The sequence below is a fragment of the Haliaeetus leucocephalus genome, unplaced genomic scaffold, assembly GCF_000737465.1.
Source record: "Haliaeetus leucocephalus isolate CR32 unplaced genomic scaffold, Haliaeetus_leucocephalus-4.0 Scaffold858, whole genome shotgun sequence".
Classification (NCBI taxonomy): Eukaryota; Metazoa; Chordata; class Aves; order Accipitriformes; family Accipitridae; genus Haliaeetus; species Haliaeetus leucocephalus.
In genome coordinates, this window is record NW_010973294.1 from 3,048,086 (window position 1) to 3,062,763 (window position 14,678).

Sequence of the window (14,678 nt, forward strand, 5' to 3'; positions counted from 1 at the left end):
AAGGAAACCCTGCATTTTTAGTTTCTGTTAGCTGTTTGCATCTAGAATTGACAGTAGCTTATGAGATGAAGAGCTGACCCAGTTTCTCCTGAGTGAGGAATCACATACCATGTCCTTGAAGTACCAGCATTTTGAAAAAGGAGATCCATCAGTTCTGCATGTCTTTCTGAACTTCAGTGCTACTTTTGTATTTACCAGGGCTTAAGTATTGCTGTTGTTCCGTGTCCAACCTATAAGATTTTTCTTGATTAGTGTTCAGGTTAACACCTGTATGTTGTGTGTATAGAAGCTTAAAATGTTAATGTACTTCTGTTTGATTTGGTGTAAGAAATTGAATGCTATTTTTTTTTTTCTTTTTCTTACAGGCTTTGTCATCTTGTCTAATCTTACCAGGAGATACCACTGTCATAAGTTCTTCATGGGACAATCATATGTGTGTATTTACTTCCTATTGACTTTATTGAATTACATCGAGTGCCTTGGTTTTAGATAATGATGCAGAAATCCGTTGTTAAATCATGATACTTTTTTTTTTTAGTAGATTTCTGTTAGAAACTGTAGAAGCAAAGTTAATTTCATCTATTTGAAAAAAATGTTTAAGTTTTCTGATGATGTAATACTTTTATAACCTTTTCCTGTTAGATATTTTTATTCAGTTGCATTTGGAAGACAGCAAGACATCTTAATGGGACATGACGATGCAGTCAGTAAGATCTGTTGGCATGATGGGCGTTTATATTCTGCATCTTGGGATTCTACTGTGAAGGTCTGTATATGGGTTTGTTATACTTGAATAACTATTTATAGCTAGCACTTTGTAATATTCAGCCAGCCAAATGCTTTGGAGTTGGATGTACCTGTTGTACTAGAATAACAACTTAGCTAGTATCACAGTAAATTTATTTCTAGAATATCTTCTTCATTTAGCTTTATCTCAACTGTTTCAAAGCTAAGGTGTTACTTTAAAGAGTTTTCATTCATTCTAACTTACTCTAAACATGGGGGTTTTGGAGGCAGACTGTACTTGTTGGAGGAACTGGAATGTTTTGTGACCTTGACTGGTGATTGTGTTTGCTGAGTGGAACAGGCTTCTAAAATGTTCAATAGTTTTGTAGCTTACATTCTTCAACATGGACCAGGAACTTGCTAATCTAAAGAGCATGCCTACAGTTAGGTGGAAAGGTAATCTGGAATTTAGAGACAGGAAAGAGTTTTCCAAAGCCTCTGTATATGGCTTTTTGGTAAGTATACGTTCAGTGCAGTGATATACCTGTACTTAGGTAGGCTTCTGTAAGCTATCTGGAATCAGCATAGTCGTGTTTAATGTGTGGGTCTGCTCAGGGTAAACGAGTTCAGGTGCCGTTTGTTGTTGCTGTGTTCTGCCACGTAGGCAAACCCCACAGTTAACATGAGCAGCCCTTCTTGCAATGTGAGAATTCAGTACTGAAGAAACTCATCCTAGGGTCGTACTAGTGCTTCCTTGTGCAAACTTAAATATCTGTGTTTTAGGTGTGGCACTGTGTTCCTGGAGAGACCTTGAGCAATAAAAAACACCACTTTGAACTGCTTGCAGAGTTAGAACATGATGTTAGTGTAAGTATGTGGACAGAGATCTTGTATCTCGGAACGTGAAAATTAATTGCTCATTAAAATCAAAGGCAAGATCTAGTGGTAAAGCACGGGGATTGTGTTAGAGGGCTGAGGGGGTGTGTTGTTTTGGGAAGTGTGCGTGTAGGGTTTTTTTCTTTCGTTTTGGGGTTTTTTGTCTGATGTGTCCTGTGCCCTGCTTCCCTGGTTGAAATGTCCACTCCTGGGGACTGAAGCAACAGTATAAATGGAGGTTTCTTAATTTGTCTTGCTCAGCTTGTATGCACAAAGTGCCAGGGGGCACAGGGAGGACTGGGGGTTTTTTTTGTTTGCTTCTTTGTTTTTGAAAACAGACTAATGTTCTTCAAGTATTTTCATTGGTACAGCTTCTTATTAATATATCTTTGCCAAAGGCGAGGAAATGAGAGTTGTTTACCATGCTATAAAATATATTAGTGAATGTCACTGTAAATATATAAACACGTTGTGTGCAGTGAATCATAAATGTGTAACTGCACACTTTTATTTATAGCCTCTAATGTCATTCTAGTAGTATATTTAGAATTACTGTGTTTTAAACCTTCTTAATAGTGTTTTAACAGGTCACAACATGGGCAAATACTGAAACAGTTCTGATAACATTTAAGAACTGTACCCAAGAGAATTGGAAACAAATGATAGCTAGGAAGTTTTTTAAAAATAAAGAAGAATTTTACCCTTAAGGGTAAAGTCTTGCATTTAGATGGAGAGTATGGATACTAAAAGTAGTCTGAAATGTCAGTTTGCATTTCTGATTCTGCAAAGAAAAAGCAATTTAAAATATCCTCAAAGGGACCTATCTTTTACTTCTTATGGGCAGGAATTTTAATAATGGTACTTAATTAAGGATGTTGCAGAATTAAATGTAAAAACTTTTTGTAAATAAAATACCATCTTATGGATAATGGGCTTGCTTTGTGTATGTTTATAACCTGTCTCAAGATGGCTCACATGAAAGAACAGGAAAATCATGGGATGTTTAACTTCCTAGGTAAATACAATCGACCTTAATGCTGCAAATACTATACTAGCATCTGGAACCAAAGAGGGCACCATTAGTCTTTGGGATGTTACTACAGCAACAGTGTTGCACCAGTTGCCCTGTCATTCTGGGACTGTGTTTGATGCTGCTTTTAGTCCTGGTACGTTGGATTTCAGTTTTTAATATGAACCATTAGGAGTTTCAAAGGGAATCTTATTCTTGATATCATGTAATATAGCCTTGTTATTGGAATTGCTACTTTAAGGGGGATGGTGAGATGTTTTGGATTGACACGCATCTCCATTACAAAGAATTCATTAATTGTACACGAGGCCATACTAGACTATAGACCAGTGGTGTAGACTCTAAACCAATTCTGATGATCATTGCTTGCTTAGAGACTTAATTTACAGTAAATTATCTATAAATAAGTAGGTCAGGCAATGTCACATCCAACATGCTGTATTGCAGACTGCTTTGGTAACTAGAATGGAATGTCTAAACATGCTTTTTTGTTGTTTTTTCTTGCGTTTGATTTTTTCTTTTGTACAGACAGCAGACATCTACTCAGTGCAGGAGAGGACTGTTGTTTTAAAGTAATAGATGTACAAACTGGAATGCTTATATCTTCTGTAACCACTGATGAGCCACAGAGGTAATTCTGAGAACATACAGATTATGAAGCTGCATGGCCAGCTTAGTTACTGTGGAGGTGTTTGATGGCTGGTCATAGAACAATGGAAAAGGCAGTAACACTGGCAACTTTGTTTTATTGAATTACGTTTTGAAGTGCAAAGGCTGACATTCTAGCATGTTGTGTACATTATCATCAAGCTTTCCAAACTGGGACAAAACCAAACAAATATCTAAGTAAATAACTCATGTTTTTTTTCAACAACAACTTTAACATCCATAAAAGATGATGGGAGCTGTAGCTAACCAGCTCTTCGACCAGCTGAGCTATTGAAATTTCTAACAAGGAGAGCGTTCTTTTACTTTAATCATCTCTGTCAATAATCTTGGTTGTTGTTTTGGGTTTTGGTTTGGTTTGGGGGGGGAGGTGTTTGCAATGCTTCCTTTTTGTTTCAATAATCTAAGAAAAGATTGGCTATTATAATTCAAGAGTGATCACTTTTTTTCATAAGCCAAAATGCACACAGTTCTTTATGGTTTATCAGGTAAACAGATGGAATGCTTACTCAGTTACTGAAGTAAAAATATAGCAGCCATACATGGAGTACACTTGTTGGTTTCTTTTGTGTGTGTACACATAAATATATATGTATATGTAATGTGTACATATATATATTTTTTTCTTCAGTTATTTCCCTGAAAGTCCTCTTTGCACTTCAAGTGATTGTTTCAGGAACACAAAGTGGTGGTTCATGAGAGCACATGGGTACCGTACACATGTACAGCTGACTGGGTCCTTTTCTGTTGTGGGAACACATTTCATCCTTCTGCTAGGGGAGGATCTGGCTGGGTCTAGGGCAGTCAGAGAAGCAAGTTTGGGTCATGACCCTTTAAAATAATCTGGGAATAACCTTTCCAGAAAGACTGTTAAAGGGCAGAGTTTCCTTCAGTTTTGTACCTCCATTTTCAATTCTTTTTGCCTTAGTTTGGAAATGTAGGGCTTTCATTATAAAAACCTTGAAGTGAACTGATTTCAGACTGACTTGCAGGTGCTTCAAATGGGATGGAAATACCATCTTATCAGGAAGTCAATCTGGTGAATTACTGATTTGGGACCTTCTTGGAGGAAAAATTATTGAAAGAATCAAAGGACATACAGGTATGCCTGAACTATTCCTATTCTCAAATTGAATGGAGGATTCCTATTTTCCAGCTCTGCTAGTATTGAAAAGTTTGAGAGTCATCTGCTCAGTCAGTGGGCTGTTCATGATGTTAGTGTTATCTGGAACACCAGAACCAAAAGTAGGTCCACATGAGCCTCCTAGGAAATTTAGTAAGAATGGAGGAATATTGTTGTCTACAAGACTGCCCAAATTACTTGTGATGTTGTGTGAATTAGAAAAATCCCCAAAGTCAACATTTTTCTATCTCATAGCCCTAATGAAGTGTAGTATAGACTGCACTGTATATTTTGTCAAAGTCCGTTCAGACTGCGAGTTTAACAAATTAAGTAAAGTTCACTAGAGAAATTGTTTTGGATGGGGGCTTTAGGCTTCTTCAGTGTTTTTGTATAGTCTTCAGTACATTAGCAAATTAGGATGCGTGAAGGAGAAAAACTGTCTCAGTTTTATTCAGTTTGGTTTTTAAGGCTGCCTTCATGAACAGTTACTTTAAACTTCGCTATTATAAGCTTGTACTCTGGAACTTGACCTGTATAGAGATCATTCTGTAGCTGGGGGAATCTTTAGAAGTGGGCTTCTAGGCATATGCTAGATGCAAATACAATTTTAATATGAGAAGTCCAAATGGCAGAGTGCAAAAATCTCACTTTCTAGAGAAAATTCCTCCCTTTATTCCCATGAATCCTTTTGCCAGTGTGCCATCTGCATCCTACACTGCAACTGACATTGTCCCCCTAGTACCCAAAGTCAGCTGGGAAAATGTAGCATGAGATCATTACTGTGAATAAGAGGAGCCACCTAGAAGCCTACTAAAATTCTTCTTAGCATATGTTGTATCAATGTAATCCAAACTAATGATCAGATGATCCTGAAATATCTTAAAAAGATCCATTCCATCATCTTGAGTACCACTTTTATTTGCATTCGGATTTACTTGTTTGGTTTTTTTTTCCCCAGGTGCTGTAATGTCCATGTGGATCAATGAACAGTGCAACAATGTTATTACAGGAGGGGAAGACAAACAAATCATGTTCTGGAAACTGCAATACTGAGTGCCTTTCCCTCCAGACATTTAAATGAACTCTTATTTTAAACCAAACCTTTTAAAGGAACTTAACTGTGTGCAATGATGGCTGCTGAAGTTCAACCAGATAGGAAGCTTTGTTCAACTGCAACTTTCTATGTTATGGTGACTTCACTGAGAGCTCTTATCCTCCATAGTGTATGCATTTGTTTTTCATGGACTATCATACTGAAAATGCTTGTCTAAAATGATATCCAAGATGAAATTAAAGACCTATTTTTCTGTAATTAAAGAGCTCTTAACTTGCAGTCATTGTTTGATTTACATAGAATGCATCACAGCTTGCTGTTTGGTTTTAAAGAAGCATTTGCTTTCTTAACTTAAGAAGTCTTCAAGGATGCTTGCAGCTTGCCATGTCTCATGACAATGTATGTATGTACCTCCTGTGTAGTCAACTTTTCTTCCTAGTGAAGACACATACAATGATAAATAGTGTTCAAAGTAGTAAGGCAGCTATTGTTCTAAGCAGTAGGCAGTCTGGTCTACTATCTAGTCTCCAAATATGACTATTTGCAAAGGCATAGAGAAGAATAAGAACATACTCTATATTGCTTTTTCCTATTGAAAAACAGCACTAATGTATTAGCCTGAAAGGAAGCCAAGCATAAAATTGATCCCCCAACAGAGAACAGTTACACATATGTGTAATGCGTGGATGTAAATCTTCTAATATTGTGCCTGCTTACGTGCTACTACTACTGCCTTTCATCACTTCTGTTAACTATCCTTCTCTTAATAATCTTCAGCATCTTCATGTTTTGTTTGGTGTTCTCAACCTCTTTCAATTCAAATCATCTTTGAGATAGAATTTAAATACAGCATTTAATCAGAGCTACAGCTCCTGGGTTAATCCAATCCCTTGTTGTCTTTAACCCAGTGACAAAGCAGTGTTGCACTAGGCTTACTTTCTCTGTAGGACTTAAGGATATGATTTCCTGCAAGGAGGTGTTCTGAAGTTAAAGACTTGAAATAGTCTTTAAATGGCTTCTTATACAGCAACAACCAACTGTAGCTGTGATGTTGCCACAGTGTGACCCAAGATCAGTATTTATTTCTCTGATGGTGTTCTCTACTGCTGGTATTAAGACTGCCCTGTCAATGTGTCCAGGACAAGCTTTCTTTTAAGTTATGTTCAGTCAGTCCTTTGTCCATAGATACTGTGCCTTGGGTTTGACACTTAACACCTATTTCACAGCACAGCTGTTTCTTTAGCATTGTAAAACAATTGGTTTATGGTTAGGGGCTGTTTCATTCCCCCAGTTTTTTATTATGCTGGAGTTTGAACTTATTTTTCAATAAGGTATGGCATGATGTTAAAGCAAACTGGTATTTCAGCTGCATTACTCATTTGGCTTAGCAAATAACTGAATTTTTATGTAATCAGTGAGTCTGTGTAGTAAAGGCGCATGTGGCAAAAGATTAAGCCATATCATGCATGCCTGCTGTTACTAGTCTTAATCTTGCAGCACAATGTTTGGTGTCTGCCCTGTTTCTTCATCTTTCATTATATTTATTTCCCAAATATAGAAAATCACATTCTACACTTGCCTAGAAATGTCTTAGGTGATTGCTGGATTGTGTTAAAAACTTTTTCTGTGTTGTTCAAGTATGCCTGTCACTGCTTGTTTACCTTCACCCTATGGTATTTTGTCCCTGGCCCACAAAGCTTAGGTTTTCTGTATTACAGTACCAGCCTGAGTTTAAAAGTTGCACTGTAACTTGTTTTACCTCTTAGCACATACTATTTTTGTATTCTGTTCCTGCTAATGTGCAATTCTGCAACTCAAGTTACACTCCAATGTGCTTGAAAATCACAAAGGAACTACAGGAGCAATAGTAAACTACACACATTCACACCTGTTTTCTTGATGCTGTCTTAGCCAAATTTTGGGCACAGCTGTGTTCCTTTGTCACTAGGCAGCCTCCTGCTGATGTAAACCAGAGGACAATGACCCTGAAGTCTGTGACCCCCTGAATTTTGACTTGAACTACCTCAGAGAGAAAATACCCTTAACTTTCTTTTGGTTAAATATGGATGCATACAATGCATAGCTCTTAAGTGCATCTGAGGCTTGCTTTCTGCTATAAAGCATGCTCATAAAACAGAGCCCTGAGCCAGCTGGTTCAGTGCCTAAAGCAGCCTTAGCTTTTTAAGGGGGGTAGGAAATCAAGTTAATCCTGTTACTAAGTTATATCATCAGTATGTTTTTTTTGTTTTAAATCAGATGTGTGCAAGGAACTACATCTAGACCAATTTTTTTTGCAGCTTCACTCAAAGTTTAGCTGCGTACATACATTTAACCATAGCCTACTCTTCAATGCAAGCTAGTTTCTGCATGAAAAGAGGAGGTTTTTTGATTAGTTCTTTCACTTCTGGTTGCTACATGCTACAGCTGGAAGGAAAACACTAAGTACTTGTACTGAAGTTCTACATCTCTATTATTTCTAATAGATCTCCCCTGTAGTTACAGCTGTTTAATATAAAAAAAAAAAGTGTATTCTTGCCCTGTGGGTATATTCCTCCAACCTGTTTTTGTCAGTTTACTTTTTTTTTTTTTTTAAGTTTTAGCCAGACTTGTAGTCAGAAGGTTTAGGTGGCCAAAACCCATTGGTCAAGCTGTAATATGGTAATAGATTTACTTAAATAAGGAGTTTTAAAGCTTGAGTAGGTATAGAACTGGTCCCTGCTGAATCATCTGCTCCTAAGTAACAACCAGTTAGATGCAGAGATCAGCATTTCACTAACACTTTGTTTTGGGCTCCAGGAATTTCATAGCTAAGCAGACTAGCTTGCCAAGGAACTCAAGAGATGACTGCTCCAGGCCACAGGTCCTGTGCCCATAAGACTCTAAATCATACCAACTCTACATGAAGTCACCAATTACTGCCAGTAAGTGCTTGCCACAGTGGTTTCAGGGACATATCATTTAGTAACCAAATAATCCAATTAAAATGGCTCAGGATGAATTTGATCACCACTACAGCCTGAAGTAGTGTAATGATTTTTTCTTGGTTACTGTATTCGAGAAACAGCAAGCTACAAGACAGACTCTTCTTGACAGGCACAGCTGAGCTTATGCTGCTAAACTTAAGAGTACTCCCAGGAAGAAAAGTGGGGCTGCAGCTCAGATCCACAACTAAAGTTCCCAACCCTACCCCCATTACTACTTTTCCTACAAATTGGAAAAGCTGCAACTAGCTACACATGCCAATAAGGGACTGGCATGTGAGACTATTGCAGAGTGCTAAGCTAAGTACTGTGTTTGCTTTTCTTTTTGCTGTGAGCTCTTATAATCATCTTTTGAAGTATTATTTCACTTAAATGGACAAACAAGTAAATAAGATACCACCATCCCCAGACCAATTCTGGATCCAAGTTAGTTCTGAAAGAATAGCTGAACTGATTCCCTACAGCCATCTTAGAACAAATAATACCTATACTAAACTGAAGTTAACTTGCTTTGACTTTGGCCTACCACCCAGTACAAAGACAACTGAAGTTTAGTAATCCTAGATTTCACAGCAGAAATCTGGAACAGAGCTTTAAAAAAAAAAAAAAAAAAAAAAATCACTCACCAAAACCAGTATTTAACTTCACTTACAAAGTCTCAGCTGAACATGCGCATGACCTATTGTGGTGGGTTGATCCCAACCATCAGCTGAGCCCCCACTGAGTTTCTTAGTTACCTACCCCACAGCAGGATGGGTAAGAGAATCAGAAGGACAAAAGCTAGAAAAATTTGTGGGTTGCAATAAAGGTAGTTTACTAAGTGAAAGGAAGGAGAGAGGGAAAAAACAAAACAAAACAAAACAAACCCCTGTGATGCAAAGGCAATCACTCACCACATCCCACCAGCACACTGATGCCCAGCCAGTCTCCAAGCAACAACTACTTTGGAAAGACACCCCCCAAATTATTGCTGAGCATGATGTCAAATGGCGTGGAATTTTTCTTTGGTCAAGTTGGGTCAGCAGACCCAGCTGTGTTCCCTCTTGGCCACCCCCAGACTACTCACTGGGGACAGGGGACAGAGTGAGAAGCAGAAAAGGCCTTGACACTGGGCAAGCACCACTCAGCAACAGCAAAAACGTTGGTGTGTTATCAACACTGTTTAGTCACAAGTCTCAAACACAGCACCATACCAGCTGCTGTAAAGAAAGTTAACTCCAGCCAGCCAGACCCAGTGCACCCTGCATATTGCAAACAGTTTGAAAATGAAATTGCAACTATACAATTAATATGTCTTACAGAACAGCTAGGCTGCTATTCCACATGTTAAGCTGAAGGTATGAAAAGAGTCAAATATATCTTGTCTGAAGTATCCCAGATCTACCCTTTTAAAACATTTCAACATTGTAGGCAGTGAACTTATTTAGAAAGCTATTTTAAACTGTATTTCCTATCTTGTCTTTGTTTTTGCTTGAAACCAACCTCAACAACACAAGAATGTCTTAACTTACCATAAGTATGCATGCACACAGTATCTAAAGTTTCAGTCATTTATTTGGTTATTTCTGAATCCTTAAGAACATGGTTAAGGCGAGAGATAAGCATATTAGTTACAATTTGTATAACAAGTAATAAAAAGATTTCAGTATCTGTACACTACTTTTATTTAATACGCTTACTTACTGAATGATGCCTTTAGCTATATTCAGCTTAGCTGGCGTTTTTGTGTAAACAGTATTTACTAGAACAAAAACTTAACTAGTACTAGCCATACTTCTAATATGCTACTTCAAATCTACTCTTGCAAACAGAAAGCAGTAAAAATACTCATTTGTGTTAGACATACAAAGCACAGCATTGTCCTAGGTAACAACACGTAACTTTGCAAGTGATAATCTGGTTCCTTTAGTTGCAATGGCTTATAGTAGTAGTAAACTAAATAAAAGACCTACGAAAAGAAGTCATAACACAATTGGAATTTCACATTTGTCAAGCATATAAGGCTACAAGTTTTACAGTTTGTGAATTAACGAGATATGTTGAACTGTAACATTCCCAGCCATTATAGATGCAAGTGCTTGATGCAGCATATCTTCTCTTAGCCTCCAGAAAGGCTCATGTGCAGAAGAAAGAAATCACTGAGTATAATAGCCCAAGTTTAGTGGAATCATCATTATGTACACACACATACATGATGCAAGTTTAGACTTCAGGAACAGAGTGATCCATCAGGCTTTTCATAATGCTAGTTGCCATCCTAAAGGAAAGGAAAAGGCATTCAGTTTTGTAAAGTAATTGTGGAAGACCACTAAAGCTTCTGATCACTGTATCTTTGTCATTGCTAGTCTTTTAATACAATTTAAAAGTTGGCCTTTTACTCCACTATTTTTGACAACTATGTCACTACAGAAAGCTGCATCAAACTGCACACACAGAAGAGAAGCCCATGATACTCAGTGGTTTTATTAGTAACTGAGCTGTGTTATCAACATCTTTCAGGCTGCAGGCATGAGTGCAAGCAAAGTAGTATCACAAGTGTGAGGGAAGGAGGGCAGGGGGAAAGGTGGCTGTTACACCAAACACCTGTTTTGTAGAAAGAGCATACCAAGTGGAGAAAAAAACCCACTCAGTTATACCTGAAACATGATTAATTTCTAGCAACTTCATAAACATATTTTTGCAGGAGAGATTTAGCTGTAGAAAGCCACTGCTGCGAAAGGATTAGCAAAAACCAACTATATCCTGCCAAAAATCATATTTACATCACCAGAATTAGTTGCACTAGAAACAACATTTTAGTTACAAGGTAACAAATAGTTGTGTTATCCATGTACTTGAAAGTTCTCGGAAAATCAAGTTCAGACAATTCACATTTAGAAAAGGGTTTTTCAAGAGAAGGAAAGGCAAAGGAACATCACTAACATATGAATAGTTTAAAAACAGAACCAAAACACACCGGTTTGACTAAAACATCAGATTAAACAAATTTTCAGACTCCCCACACACCCTTTCCAGCCTTCACGTTAAGATTGTAATTAGGTCTTATCGAGTACATTTTATTTAACCTATAAAAAACAGTCACTGTCAACTTGATTATAATTAACACCATGGCTGCTTTGCTTATTACCTACCTCTTTATTATATACTCATAAATACTGGAAGGCATGACTGTAATGGTCACTACATTTCCAGCTGTTGCCAAGATGTCTGCAATCTGAGGGTCCTGTTATTAAACAAGAAGTTACACAAGCAACATTACTCAAGCTGACTAATAAAGCAGCAGTTCAAGAGCTTTTTCTAGACACATTTCATGCAGCTTAAGACACCCACAACTCCTTGCTTGGAGCATTTTATCTTCAGGGCAAATCACTGAACCTGCAATACCACTTCATAGATGTTTGGTTATCAGTATCTTGCACGAACTGACTAGAGAAGGGATACAGACATTATATACAGAATTCCTGCTAGAATTTGACACAAGCTGGCAGGAGGAAGCTTATTCTTTGTTTTGCCAGCAAAGTTAAACTCCAGATTAAAAACTGAGGGTCAGCCTAGCCAGGTAGAGGCAGAGAAGAAGAGAATGAGTTGCCTTACCTATAGATAGAAAACTGCCAAGAAGCCTTAAAACATGCATGTCTCTCCAGTCAAGTTAAGTTACCTCTCATGATTTACTTTCTTATTTTATGAACATTAAACAATATATTAAAATCCTTTTCCCTCTCCAAAACACTATACACACAGAAAAAGCTCATAGCTATCTACACCCACCCCATACTACTTATTTTACCTTCAATCCAATTACATTCTGGCCATTAATTTCACAGATGTTGTGCTCTGTAAGAAGTCCATTTCTCGCAGCAGAACTGTCTTTCACTATTGAGGTTATTTTTCCATTCTTGAATATGAAACCAACATGCCCTGTGCTGTCCTTGTGCATAGTAATAATTCGTTCAAAAGGCCTATAAGATATTTAAAATGCAAAACCGTGTTTTCAGTCTACTAAACCACAGAAAGAGCCACACACTATTTCAGCATCTTTGACTTACAAAAAGTAATTCTACCCTAAAAGACTCATACATCAACTACAATGAAAAGTAGTCGGGTTTAACTTCATTTTGTCAATATTTTTATATTAATATATACTTGTTTATAAACCTTACACGTTTTCCCTGTTCTACAGACATTTCACCATCTGGATTAATAATAATACAAAAATCCCATACAACATCCACCCACCCACCCCAACCACCAACGAAACACAAATATCCATTAAAAAATTATTTTTTCTCTACAAACATTACAAGATAGATAAAATAGCACAGGCAGTTTTAACAGCTATAGGTAGACCACAGGACTCTGGAGTACAATGCTTCCCCAACAACATTTCTACTGCTTTACAGAAAATAAACCTTCAAATTGTGTCTTAAAAAGCTAGTAAATCCAGGAAGGGGGCGGGGAGTTGGGCACTGAAGTAGTAGACAGAGCTGGGAATCTACTACCACATGATAGAAGTAGCATGCCCTCCACTGCGTCAAACTTGGTTCCTAAACAAGAATGAACATTGAAAAAAACTTTGAGACATGTACCTAGTCATATCATGTATCATCCATCTCCTTGTAGCCTACAGACCTTATGTTGAACCTGAGCTATTATTACTCCATTCAACTACCTACAAGCTCATTATTTAATACAATTAAAAATCTGCATTGGTTCATCAAGAATATTTTTAGCGAAACTGGCATTAATTCGTATGTAAGCAACAGAGTTCACAAGAAAACTTACCATGCTAAATAAAAATGCAAATGTATTCATTAATACAGCAAATATTTTGGTACCATCTTTTATTGCTTTTTCAAGCAGTACAAGCAAAAGTCATGTCCAAAAAAAAGCACAGAACTCTTGAATTCAGAGTTTAAACTTGACTTGTGCTATCTCTGACTAGTTTACCTTGAAAAACGTTATGCCTCATCATGCCCAGGCAAGTGCACACTGAAGTTCACAAATCAACAACTGTGGTGACTGTTCCCCACAAAAAGGAACGTTTCTGAGGATCTTTACTATTGAAGTACACATACACAGGCAGATTTTGTTGTGTCTGCAGTCCTGTTCAAGCAAGGGGAGACCCAAACCCCACAGAATTACTCCAAGATGGATAATGACAATCTGTATCTGCAGTTGGCTTTACCTGTCCCGAATGATCATTGAAATCCTTTCTCCAGAAGCCTGTTTCAGAACTTTATGCGCTTTATCAGAGCTCCATCCTGCACAGTTTTCACCATTGATCTGCAGAACTTGGTCCCCAAACCGCAGACCAGCAAGGGATGCTGGAGAGTTTGCCTGAACTAACTGGACAAATATACCCTACAAAAGAGAAAATAGGGGAAAGGAAAAAAAAGAGAAAAAAAAAGAGAAAGCTCTTCCTTAAAGATGAAGACCAGTGACAGAACACATAACCCTTTGAAGTTTCCCACTCGCTATGTAACACCAACCACACGGGCAGGACTTGCTAATTATCTCTCCTTAAGAGGCATTTTTGAAATTTCAGTCTGTTTCTAGATGTCTTTACCAGACTGATAGATAATTAATGCTAGAATAAAGTTAGGAAATAGGCAAATCTGTTTTGTCTACATCTTTAGACATTAAAAAACAACATGAGCATAACATTAAAGCCTTACTCAAAGGGGTAAATACTATTCTGTTTTAACAAGAAATATGAACAACTGGATCAAGACAGACTAGTGGTAAATTTGCGTATCTCCTTGTGCATTTAACTAATAATTCCTTTGCCTGACATCAGAGTCATATAGCTGAGAAATAGATCAGCAATGCTAGGAACTCTATGGCAGATTTTTCCTTCTTTCACAACCCCATTAGTTTCCAACTTTTTATCAATTATGACTTGCTAGCACCTCAGATAAAAAACCAAGGTGTTAAAAAACTATTTCTAGTCAAAGTACCTCCAAAAACCAAGTAAAGCATATCAAGGTAAACTGTAGATAATACCTTGGGGTGGGTGGGTGGGTGTGGGTGTGGGGGGGGGGGTGTGTGTGTGGAGGGGGGGAGGTGGTAAACAAAACAAAAGAACCCACCAAACCAAAAAACCATGCTACTCTAAGAAAATGCCAGCATTTCCTGGGTTAGGAGAACTGCAAAAAGCACTTTAACCCTATATAAAACCTTGAGTACAATTTTTTTTTAAACATTCAGATTAAATGGCCTTGC

General features: G+C 37.6%; 2 protein-coding genes across 3 annotated transcripts in view; one reads left to right on the plus strand and one right to left on the minus strand.

Annotated features, from left to right (window-relative positions):
* The window catches only part of NSMAF (neutral sphingomyelinase (N-SMase) activation associated factor), a 30,303-nt gene extending 24,559 nt beyond the window's left edge, over positions 1-5,744 (plus strand). The window contains exons 25-31 of the mRNA XM_010582962.1: positions 366-433; positions 643-766; positions 1,510-1,593; positions 2,618-2,768; positions 3,161-3,263; positions 4,291-4,400; positions 5,380-5,744. Coding sequence (XP_010581264.1) covers positions 366-433; positions 643-766; positions 1,510-1,593; positions 2,618-2,768; positions 3,161-3,263; positions 4,291-4,400; positions 5,380-5,474 — 735 coding nt within the window. The 3' untranslated portion in view covers positions 5,475-5,744. The remainder of the gene's footprint in view (positions 1-365; positions 434-642; positions 767-1,509; positions 1,594-2,617; positions 2,769-3,160; positions 3,264-4,290; positions 4,401-5,379) is intronic.
* A 4,248-nt stretch (positions 5,745-9,992) lies between these two features.
* SDCBP (syndecan binding protein (syntenin)) overlaps positions 9,993-14,678 on the minus strand; it is a 15,982-nt gene continuing 11,296 nt past the window's right edge. For both annotated transcript variants that reach the window (XM_010582903.1, XM_010582902.1), the window contains 4 exons: positions 13,642-13,817; positions 12,244-12,415; positions 11,588-11,679; positions 9,993-10,713 (listed from right to left, as the gene is read on the minus strand). In XM_010582903.1, coding sequence (XP_010581205.1) covers positions 10,659-10,713; positions 11,588-11,679; positions 12,244-12,415; positions 13,642-13,817 — 495 coding nt within the window. In that variant the 3' untranslated portion in view covers positions 9,993-10,658. The remainder of the gene's footprint in view (positions 10,714-11,587; positions 11,680-12,243; positions 12,416-13,641; positions 13,818-14,678) is intronic.